General features: G+C 36.6%; 1 protein-coding gene across 4 annotated transcripts in view; it reads right to left on the reverse strand.

Moving 5' to 3' along the window:
* Positions 1-12,506, reverse strand: part of CAB39L (calcium binding protein 39 like) — a 95,089-nt gene that overhangs the window by 16,561 nt on the left and 66,022 nt on the right. For all 4 annotated transcript variants that reach the window (XM_061170667.1, XM_061170666.1, XM_061170665.1 and 1 more), the window contains 2 exons: positions 7,829-7,997; positions 3,691-3,750 (listed from right to left, as the gene is read on the reverse strand). In XM_061170667.1, coding sequence (XP_061026650.1) covers positions 3,691-3,750; positions 7,829-7,997 — 229 coding nt within the window. The remainder of the gene's footprint in view (positions 1-3,690; positions 3,751-7,828; positions 7,998-12,506) is intronic.

Genomic DNA, 12,506 nt, shown 5'->3' on the forward strand with positions numbered 1-12,506 from the left:
TGATTTCTCTGCATTAAGTTTGCTTGCTCTCTCACTTCAGAAGTAAATCCCCAACCCTTTAGCCTAGCCCAGCCCAGCTGCTGTGCTTTGTATCCCTGGGCTGATCACCACTGTCCATAGGGAGGTTTCCCCATTTCACCATCCTCATTTACACGTAGGGATACTGGAGGACAAGGAGTCAAGTGATACCAGAGAGATACTTCTCTTTGTTTTATTTTAGTTCTGTAAATTAGAAATTGAGTAGAAAAATGAAGTAATTGAGTCCTCCCAATAAATCACTTTGAATAAAACGTCTGTTAACTCATCTAATGAGCTACAGGATAACTCATTTTATGCCATTTTAAAGAAATCTGTTTATGTAGTCTTGCTGGTAGCTATTAGTCTATGAATAATTTGAGAAAAGATTAAATACACTTAGCAACTCATAAAGAATCAAACTGTCAAATTCATAGCATGAACGGGTAGAGGAATAGGGCTACTTCTGCCACATAATGGCCATGTTAATCCCAAGTGGCCTCTCTGGGGCACTTCCACTCTCCCCAGAAGCTAGGGGACGCTGGTGATTGGGGCCCGTTTCCTAATGTGATTGGTCGTCAATCACTGCCCAGGCCCTTCGGTTGAACACAGAGTGCCAGCGGCTGGCGAAGCTCAGTGTCAACCTCGCATCACACATAGACACACTCAGAGACCACTTAGGTGGGAGGAGCAAGCCTGGCAGAGAACTGAAGGCAAGAGAGCTCAGGGGCTGAGGAGGGTAGAAAAGGGTCCTGGTCCTCAGAGGAGCAAGTGCCAGGTGTGTGTGCGTGTGCATGATGAGGCCAAGCTGTGCACGCTGAGGATAACTTCTGATAGAGAATTAAGAAAGGGAAAAGTAAAAACAAAATCATGCAGCTCACATTAAAGTCACAGGAATTATACTCTTTTACATAAAGGACTTGTTTATTCTAATTGTCATGGAACACAAGGAGGATTTTTCACTAAATCTGTCACACGAATGTCGTGGTAAATTTTAATTGTAACTATAAAATGCAAATACACGCATGTAAGGTATTGTTGACTCCCCAAGCTACCAGTTTCATTACTTTAGGTCATATATCATGTTCTCCAGCTTCAGGTTTACTGCTAAAGAAATATGAAACTCAAGAAGTATGAAATGTTTAGGGAGTATGAGTTCTCAAAGCTAATGTTCAGGTCAGTGTAGCAGGCTCAGCACCTGTGAAACTACTAAATTACACATGAAGTGACTATAGATACAGAGAAAAATTTAGGTAAATAAGGGTCAAAGAGAATGAGTTTCTGGTCTCTCAGATTATTGCTTATTATCCTTGAATGCAAACTGTACAACACGTTTATCTCACTCATCCTATAGAAAAGATTAGTAGTTAATACTACAGGTTTTGTTATAAACTATCTTTGCCCTCTTTATTTTCATTTATTATAAATGTAACATCTAATGAGTCTTTAACATTCCATCCAGCATCTATAGTTACTGAACAACTAAACTATAATAACAATTCATTTCCTAACTTCAAAAATATGTGATTTTCTTTTAGTCTTGAAGCTTTTGGATATCTCTGGCAATAATCTTTTTCTCCCTTCATGTTTTACACTTTGATCAAAGTTCTCCAGTTGATCCATGGGTATTCTCTTGATAATTTTAGGATATGAAAATCACTTTTGATTTCATGATCATATTGATAATTCTTAATCTCAAACCAAAGGAAGATCAGCAAACAATTTGTGAATAAAAAATCCATAGTTTAATTTCTGTGACTTGGATGTATGAAGACACAGGATACTGATAGGGTATTTCATATCTTCCCAGAGTCATCTGTTTCCTTTTACATTTTTGTGTGGCTAACTAGAAAATTTTAAATTACATAGTGGGTTGCATTGTATTTCAATTGGACAGTACTGGTCTAAAGCAGCTAAACTAATACTGGAACAAACCTTATAAAGTTTTGCTTCTAGGTTTGTGCTATGTTTCACTTTCATTATGCTATTCCTATTGCTGATACACTTAGCAAAAGCATAGCAGCTCTTGGATGGGTCGGTTCATTCAATATTCATTTAACACCACCAAATGTATGGCACTGAGTTAGGTATTAGGGATGTAAGTAATAATGATAAAAATTAATACATGGTACTATCCTAAAAACTTTAAATCCTGTCAAATTCCTACAGCAATCCTATGAAGCAGGTATTATTAATATCTTCATTTTTTGGTAAGTGCAGTAACTTGTCCGGGATCAAATGATTAGTAAGAGGTAGAGCAGGATCCTGAAGCAAAGCAAGTGGACACTAAAGTCTATACTGTATTCTGAACCACTGTGTTTGACAGATAAGGTTCCTGCCTCCCAGGGAGCTTAAGAACCAGTCAGGAAGATATAAAGACACACCATAATAATACAATGTGGAAAACGTGTGAGAGAGAAGGAGAGAGGGAGAAAGGGAGGGAGGGAGGGAGGGAGGGAGAGGGGAAGAGAAAGAGACAGAGAGAGAGAGAGAAAGAGAGAGAGAGAGAGAGAGAGTGTGTGTGTGTGTGTGTGTGTGTGTGTGTGTGTGTTTGGGGGTGGGGGGATTACAGAAAGCTTCCTAGAAGAGTCACATTATGAAACCGAGCAGGACCCTGAGAGGCTTTCCCAGGAACATACCCTCCTGAGTCCCCCACTTCTTGTTTGTAGAAAAGCTTTAGCCTCCTAGGTCTTCCCCAAGTTTCAAAGAGCAAATTTAATCAGAGAAGTGAGAAAATGCAGAAACAAAGGAAAACAGCCAAGCAAGACAAACTAATAATAGTTTAGCCATAAAACAAAGTCAAGGATCTTTAGTTCCTCCTCAAGGTCTATAGATAATATCCTGAGGCATATCCTTGAGTTGTTTTGCAGATACTGAAACCCTCACCAGGTGGAAGAAGTTAACTGCATACTGCCCACAGGCATGTAGACCTCATACTGGTTGGAACCAAAAGGTTGATGATGTTAACCCCTGAAATACCACCCTGTCACCTTACCACCAACCAGTCAGAAGACTGTCCATGAGCCGATGAGGCACCCCACAACCCTCACCCCTTCCTTGAAAACCATTTGGGATTGGGGTCTTTTGAGCATTAGCCGCTCCACATTCCTTGCTCGGCCTTGCAATAAATGTTGAATTTTCCTTCATCACAACCCGGTGTCAGTAGACTGGCTTTGCTGCATGTTGGGTGAGTTTGGTTCTGTAACAATTACAGCTAATTATCAAAAGGTTGAGATGGATTCACCCTTAGAGAAGGGAGTTGGAAGACAGATGTGTATTTTGGTATTTCTACTAGTAAGTAAAACTAGTTATCAAACCAAGTAAAATGATTTATACTAGTAAGGGTGGGGTGCTCTTCCATTTGGAGTTTGCTACTGCCTCTTAAGGGCAACATGGATGCTCTTAAGTCAAGATCAAAATGAGCAGGTACTAGTTGTTTCCTGGAGCTCCAGAGCACAACAGGAAGAGATGTGAAAAACGAGAGAGCCCTTATCTCCTGCCATCCTCTATTTTCCATAGTTTCTTGATGACCTGGCTTCTAGGTAATAAACCAATCGGGTGTATGGTTGGTTTCAATTGTGTATCATAAATAGGAGTAAGTGCTAACAGATCTAAGAAGGAGAGAGAGAGAGGAAGAGAGAATGAGGTAAAGACTTAAAAATGACTTCTACTTACAGTGTCATAATTTTGTTCTAAGAAGTCTGCTACCAACACTTTATGTCTGGTCAGTAAATCCTAGAAAAAGAACAGTCAAGTGAAACAAAATTATTATAGGTAACAAATGTTATAAATCTATCTTTTTCTTCTAAGATTTTCTAAGTCCATTAATTTGAAACATAAAAGTTTCAGAATATTTTCATTTACATCACAAAATTACTTCCATTCTTAGTTTAAGATCTGAAATACAATTTGTTTCATGCTAAAAACAGCAGAGTGCTTTAAATTCATACCATAGAAATAATTCAACTAGTGAAACAAATGTCACCTAACAGACAAGTGTACAGTATATTTCTTCAAGCCATAACTCTACATTGTGAAAATGATATAATAAATATTCAAATAAAGTTTATGACGATCTTTTAAAAATGTCATTAATAACCATTTATTAAAAAAAGAACTCTGAATGGACTAAAACCATATCTCACAAGTTAACAGATTTTCAACGATTAACCTTAATTTTTCTTAACCACTTTTGAAACGTAAGTGCCTAGGATGCTGGGAAGCACAAGAATGACATTTAACAGAGCCATCTCAGCATCATCCCGCCCTTGGGTTAATGGGCTGGGAAGTGTTGTTCAGTTACTAAGTAGCACAATGCACCCTTTCAAAGTTGAAGACAAGTAGCCTGATCTAACTACAGACATAACTCTCAGAAAATTGAACAAAAGCATAAAGGAATGTTTGACTGAAAATTCATACCTAAGTTATATCCTTAATTCACCTTAATGTTGAAAGAAAACAAGCCTCAGCTAATCCGTTTAACATGCTTAAGGGCTAAATACCCTGTCTAGGTACTATGCAGAATTTAATTAAAAACGTAACAAGAATTTTCAAGTTTTCCAAAATAAATTCTTATACTTTAATACATATTTAATTAAAGTTTCTTAAAAGCATATACAAGATACACAACATAACCTCACAGAGAAAAAGAAGGCAGCAGCAATGGTAAAACTCACTTATTTCTATTTCAATAAAAAGTTAAATATTTAAAGCACTTTGCACTACAATTTTCTTCAGTTTTATTTTTATTTTTTAAAATTTTTATTGGAGTATAATTGATTTACAATGTTGTGTTAGTCTCTGCTGTACAGCAAAGTGAATCAGTTATACATATACATATATCCACTCTTTTTTAGATTCTTTTCCCATATAGGTCATTACAGATTATTTGAATAGAGTTCCCTGTGCTATACAGTAGGTCCTCATTAGTTTGCACTACAATTTTCAAGTTCAAAAATGAGACTGGCTATTAATTTCATTTCCTATTACCTATTGTCACAACTCGATTGACCATTGGGCCGATACAGTAGGTCCTCATTAGTTTGCACTACAATTTTCAAGTTCAAAAATAATGAGACTGGCTATTAATTTCATTTCATATTACCTTTCATCACAACTTGATTGACCTATCAGTGGAGAAATGTACTTTTTTCCTCAGGAGAACATGTAGTACTGTTCTGGAATCGCAATTTTAAAATGGGAAAACCCTCTAAGGAATTCATTCCTGGTCCATCCCAGGTCAAAATTCAAACCAGTTCCTATGTCGGGGGACACCTCAGAGAGTAAGGTAGTTCCACAGCATCCTTTGGGGTCCCTAATCTTTTTCTAAGTGGATATTCGGGATGCCTAGTTTTCAGATACTCTCTTCCCCAATCTCCTGAGCAGTATCAGTGATTTTCTAAGCTGACCCAGGTTAGAAAGTTCTCTCCATGGGCTGCAGCAGACACTGTGGATGGCTGCACCCATGGGGTTCTGCATCTATTATGACAGTCATCAGCTTCGGGTATGAGGACCATGACCTCCCATGGCCTCAGGCCCTGCACATACAGTGATGGTGGCAACGGAAAGAGTACTTTGCAGATGAGTGCTGCCTGGAAAGGTTTTCCATTCGCTATACATTAGTGTTACACCAAAGAAAGAGGAATAAGGAGGGGGTTCTGTTAGTAGCAGCTCCTTCAAATTCTAAGGGAAAAAAATAACTTTAAAATCTGATAATAGAAAATATAATATGGTAGGGTAGAATTCCTCCAGCACACGTGTATGATGATACAGCCAATAAGTGATTCATGCACATACACTCTTACACTTGAGTGTGTATACATTATATATACATAGATACACCCTCCAATTTATATACATAATAAATGTATGCACAAAACTGGAGGGATTATACCATATATATATACACACATACAGACATACATAACATAATACATGTATATAAACATAATACATAGACAAATACAGATGTTGCATTATTATAGATCAAATAATTGAGTGGGAGAAAAATTGCTAGGATCCCACCCAAAAAGGAAAAAGCAGAAAATTGCCAAGAAAAATAAAGTTCAAATTTTAAAGAATTTAAAGTTTAAAAAAAGTATTCGAAATAGTGTACTCTTTCATCCCACCTCATAACAATTGTTTTGACAGGGCTACGTTCTGCATAGTCTAAGTATCATGCTAAAAAAATGTTGATATTGATATTTTAGTGAATTCTTCACAGCTTGGGAGAACTCGGGGTGCAATGACAGAGACAGACATGCAATGGCAGAGACACGATACTACATCAGCCAGCAGCAGCTGCATTTATTGAGTTTTTACTACGTGCTGGAGAGTGTGCCGAGCACCTTACATACGTTATTTCTAATCTTCACAACTCCGCAAAAACAGATTATTTTCCTCATCTCACAGATGAAGGACATATAGCAAGTCAGGTGCAGAGAGAGATGGAATTCATACCACTTCTTATCATGTCGATTCTTAGAGGGAGAGGTGAAAGAGATTGTGGTTGTAAGGAATCTTTTTTGGGAAAGGACAATTTGTAGACAATACCATGACAAAAACATAAGCCAACAATGTGAAAACATCAATGACTAACTGGGCAGTAGTCATCCTGCAGTTCAAAACAAAAAAGGTTAAGCCTAAGAAGTTAAAAACAAAAGCCCAAACCAACCAGCCAACCAAGTAAACAAATCCCCTTGAAACCAGCTACTTAAAAAAAAGTGACTTACGGTCATTACATTATATTAACCACAGCATTTTGGTAAAATATAGAACATAGGCATTTTCAATATCAGTAGCATACTAGGAAACTTTTTAAGGTTATTTAGATTTTCAAGGACTTGACTTAAGTTCAACGGAAAATATGCTCATGTACAAATCACCATAGTTTATTTTTGTGATTCAATATTGTGCTGAAAATTAAACTGAGCTGAACATATGATGCAAGACACTATTATCAAGTATAGTTTATTCTATTAAATGTTGAAAAATCTTTGGGGAAATTTTCAAAAATAAATGCTCAATTGAATTTGATCTTCCCCCTCCATTAGAGTTGTTCTATGTTTACAGTTATTTGTGAAGTCTTATTTATGGATTTTTAAAAAAGGAACTAACTTGTTTCCATGACAGCACAGAGTCATCAGATAGAAAAGGAAAAAAAATGGCACTACAGTAGCTACTAATAGAGAACATCTCCTCAGTTGTTTAGGCACAGATATTTGCTAGAAAGAAATGGAACCATCCTTTGTGTTAAATGTCCTTCTTCCTATTTGATGCACCAAGGCCCCTCCTACCATGTGTTCTAGATATACTCTTGGGGGCTTCATCTGTAGCCACTGTACAACTGTTGTTTTGCCAGGTGAGACTTGTCGCCTATGAAACAGAGAAGGCTCCTGGGGTTTCTCAACACCCTGAGCACAAGTCCATGTTTCTTGCCCTCGCTGCTCCTCTTCCCTCCACCCACCGCCAACTTCCTTAGAGTCTGTCCTCTGCCCTTTCCTCCTCTTTTCCTTCCTTCCCTCACTCTTTGCTCTTCTCACTGGTTTTCTTCTTCCTTACTCTGTGTCTTTGTCTTCTTCATAAGCCCATATGAGCTTATGACAAGCATTTGGAGTTGCTTTTTCCACAATGTGACAGACGGGTCTAATTGCATTCTACTTACTGAATCCTCTTATGATCCACATCATACACAGTTGGCTACGCTCTGACCTAAGGAATACAATTTTCTGCTTTTAAAAGTTAAACTGCCTCTTAGAGGCCAAATGACTAAATGTTGAAATTAAATAACCCAGCCGATTCAGAAAAAAATTACCTTAAAAGTAGCATAGGCGTCTGAAGCAATATCAAATGTTGACAACTCCACATACTTAAAGAAATCTCTGAATTGATTAGAAAAGAGGATGATTTTGGCAAGCGGTTCATGTCGAATACATTCTCTCAGCATAATCCCACAACGTAAGGCGATCTGTGGGGTTTCATATCTAAAGCATAAACAAGAGAGAAACAGAGAACTATGTTGTTTTATTAACAAAATAATATTAATGGTATCAAAAGAACCATTTCAATACTGCTGTTAATGGAAGCATAGATACCATTTGTCACAGTTCATTCAAACACCATTCTTTCAATGCCCACTAAATATCCACAATGTGCCTGGCACTATTCCAGATGCTGGGGATAGAATAGTAAGCAGACAAGGTCACTGCCTTCCTAGCATTCACAGTTTAGTGCAAATGTTTCTGGTGGGGGAGGAGACAGACTATAAACAATGAAAAGATAATTACATATACTTCAGTGCTGTGAAACTGAAGACAACAAAATAGGTACACTATAGAGTGTACTTAATTTGCTTTACTTTAGACTGAGTGGTCAGAGAAGAGGCAAAGCATTCAGGCAAAGGGAACTAACTGTGCAAAGGCTCCAAGGAAAGAACCAGCAGCTTTGTAAGCCAAGGTAAGGAGTTTCATTTTTAAGTGTGATAGGAAGCCTTCGGATAGTTTAAAGAAAGCAATTAACACAGTCTATCATATGCTTTAGAAAAGATCACTCTGGCTACCTGTGGAGAATCTTGTAAAACAAGGAAGAATGAGCTGGGGAGCTAGAGTGGAAGCAGGGAGACTAGCTAGTAGGAGGAACAGAAGCCCAGCTGGGGATGATGGGGGCTTGGATTGGGGTGGCAGTAGTAGAATAGAGGACTGTGGGCAGGTCATGCATATTATTCAGGGGAAGAGTCAACAAAACTTGTAGATGTTGTAGTTGGGGTAGGGTGAGGAATAAATTTGGGGTGAGGGAAATTGAGGATTCAAGAATAATAAAATAATATTCACATGAAATTCAGAATCAAGAATAAAATCTCTTTCCCACAATTTAGGAAATAGGCTACTTTGCAACATCAGATTTATAAATACAGTAGGGAAAATAGCAAAGAAAGGTATTTGACAGAATTCATTAAACCAGTGTGGTATTTATTCATTTTTTCCCCATTTTTATGTGGAATAATATTCACAAATATCATCTGAATATTCCCTGAAAAACTCATATTAACATTAAATGCTAATATATTCAGATAGGCACTATTCTTTGCAGAATATTAAAAAATGCCAGTTTATAGTGTTAGCAATTTCTCTTATCATAAGAATTTGAAAATCAGCCTATTGGCATGCATGGAAGAGTTATAAGGTGGGTTTTATTAAAGATGTTATAAAGATGGGTACGTTTTCTGAAATGTGAAGGAGAAAAACACTATCATTTATTAATAGAGTACTTAGGAGAATATAAAATGAAGACTGTTGACTCAGAGAAAGAACCTAAGGGGCAGACAATTAAAATCCAGACTTATTAGTAAGATATTTATGGACTTTCATAATTTTGCTTTAAACTTAACTTTTCAATTTCATCTCTCATCACATCCCTTAATTCCTTGGGGTACGCCATCCTCTCAACCTAGAATGCCCTTCTCCTTAAGTTTCCACCTCTAAGATTCTCTCTCATCTTTCAAGACTTAGTTCAAATGCCACCTCCTCCTTGAAGTGTTTCCAGTCACCTACCATTCAGAATCACTCTCCCTTCATACTTCATATCTTCCTTCATACTCCTACAACAGCTTGTCTGTAATTCTACTTTAGCACTTTTCTCATTCTGCGCTATAGTACATTGCAATTAATTGTTATAAATCTGTTTTCTTTACCTCATTACAAACAACTTAATTGCTAAGGATATGTTTTACTTATCCTGTTACCTTCTCCTCTCCTCCATATGGTGCCTATGTCTTATTTACTGTTACCTTCCCCCATCCCTACCCCAGTCTCCGAAGAGTGCCTAGGATAATGCTTTTCACAAAGGCATATAATGAATTTAATAAACTTCAAACTCTGATTAAAATTCTTAATACTAGAGGACTCTAATGAGACACAAACTTTGGCTTAGAGAAAAAGCTGTATGATCTCTAGCCAATGTTTTCTCATTTCTTAATTCAATTGTCAAACTGAAACTATCTATAAAAAAAGTTTCTACTCCAACTTTTGTGTATAATTAGTTCTCTTTTTTCTTTCATTTGGTGAAGTTTATTGGAATCATCTGTGATGCACTGACTATTTATTCTTGAGAACCAAGAGAATATTTTAAAAGATGCTACTCTGGGTCAGAACACTTGTCATTCCATCCTAGTAGTTTGTGCCCAAGAGTGGAACTGTCATTTCTCTGAGATGACAACTTCTTAAAGTTAGGAATATATTGGGATATATAAGGAAAGTCCTAATTTTCCTCAGTACCTTTAAGGAATTTATAATTCACATACATCATTTCAACCTGACTACCCTCTAGGATATTGACTTTTGATAGTTTATTGCCTACTATATAAAGAAGTGCTCCATAAGTTAAGCCTACCTTAAGTTTCAAATCCCAAGAACATTAATATACTTAGGTTTGGTAAAGAATCAATATTTACCTCATCTATTTTATTCTACTTGTGGATAAGGGTCTCAAGGACAAAAGACCACGATAAATCACTATGCTCTCCACAACAACTAACTTAATGGCAGGTTGCTGATAAAGGTTAATCCAATGAATGTTGAATCACTATTTTATAGAATTGAATCATATCTTCCTGCTGATTTGTAGTTTGGATCATATAGTCCGGACTATATAATTAACTGTGTCATTGTGGAGAAAGCACACTACTTTATATGTATGCTTATTCAAATAATAACAGTGTGTAAGATCTGTTTCAAATTTAATAAAAGCCAAAGTGTAAGAGAAATGATCTCATCTAGCAGTGAGCTACAGTAAACATTACACAAAAAATGGTTAGGAGAAAGAGCTTGTGCAAGAATATCTCAATTTAAGAACACAGATTATATTATGTAAGGAGAAAAATGACTTTTGTTGTTACTGATGGAAGAAACAAGGTCAGCCAGCTCTAGGAAAAGTTTTGTAAAATGCCATTCAGCAAACACTTGGCCTCCTCAGTATAATCAAGTTTTGCTTCTAATCTAGAAACATTTGCTTACTTTAAAAATAGTGAGCTAACTCTGTCCACTGAAAAGGTCTAGAAGCAATAACAATCCAATGTCAATGAGCATCCCTAGCATCCAGATTATAGTCCCTAAGAACCATTTCTAACTAAAAGGAGCAAGAGTCCTTGGTAGAAATGGCTAATTCCAGGTCTGTGTTAGAAAATGTACAAGATGGGCCAGAAAGCAAGGAAACTCTCACAAACTAATGGGAGTGATATCAAAAGGACATGGATCAACTTGAAGAGGCCACAGACAGATAATCAAGCATCAAAAAATTTTTTTAAAAGTACAACTATATAAGATGTATGAAAAAACACTAAGTCCACTAGTTCATAATGATACTCCAGGGATACAGGGGTGAGGAGAAGGAGGAGAGAAGAAGAGAGGAAGAAGGGGGAGAGGGAGAAAGACAGGGGGAAAGAGAGAGAGAAATAAATGGACACCAATGGAAGTTCCTAGGTTAACAATTTATTACTTTCTAAACTGATAATTGAAGGAAAAGACTTAGGCATTTATTCTTCCTCTCCAGTATGGATTGTACTTCAGACTAATTAAATTGTGGTGGAAGAGGGAAAATTATTCTCTATAAAACTAGTCCAGTCAATAAATACACAAGGAATAATAAAGTTAGAAAATCACCTTTTTGTAACCCCTAACAAAATGACTGAATCAGGCAATGTTCATCAATGGATGATAAAACAATTAAGTGTGGTTGATGGGGAACTTTATAGTGGATTAGGCTGCCACCATCTGAACTCATTGCTAAGTCTTAGCATTACTAAATGTATGTCTCCTGATGTGATGAAACACAAACTACACAGCACCACTTACAAAATATGACTGCCATAATAAAACTGAACCTGAATCTAATCAAGCCTTTAAATATAACCTCCAATGAAGCAATCTGACAAACCTAGAATAAAGGAAATTATGTAGGATAACTGATTCAGTTTTTCAACAAGTCAATGGCATAAACATGGGAGACGGTGCTGTTTTAAATGAAAAGGGACTTAAAAAAGACTTAAGTGACATTATAAGCAAATACAATAAGTGGACCTTATTAGAATTCTTGTTTGAACAAACCAACTAAAATTTGGCGGGGGGGGGGGCAATCAAGGAAATTTGAGTACGGACTGGGTATTAGTTATTAATGAATTATTATTAATTTTAAAGTGCAAAATTACATTGTAGTTATGTAAAAATTATCTTATTTTTGAGATGCGTATTGATGTGTTTAGGGTTGATACGATGATATTACATGAGATTTGAGATTTGCTTTAAAATACTCCAGTCAAAGAAAAGAAAAAAAAAGAAAAAACAAGGGAAGGGGTGTTGGGAAGACAGATGAAATAAACACAGCAAAATACTGACGGTTGTTAAGGCTAGGAGATGGGTACTGTCTTTGTACTGTCTTGTTTTGTATATGGTTGAAAATTTTTGCAATAAAATTTTTAAAAATAAGATTATTAGGAGAAA

This window comes from Eubalaena glacialis, chromosome 16, assembly GCF_028564815.1.
Source record: "Eubalaena glacialis isolate mEubGla1 chromosome 16, mEubGla1.1.hap2.+ XY, whole genome shotgun sequence".
NCBI classification, from domain to species: Eukaryota; Metazoa; Chordata; class Mammalia; order Artiodactyla; family Balaenidae; genus Eubalaena; species Eubalaena glacialis.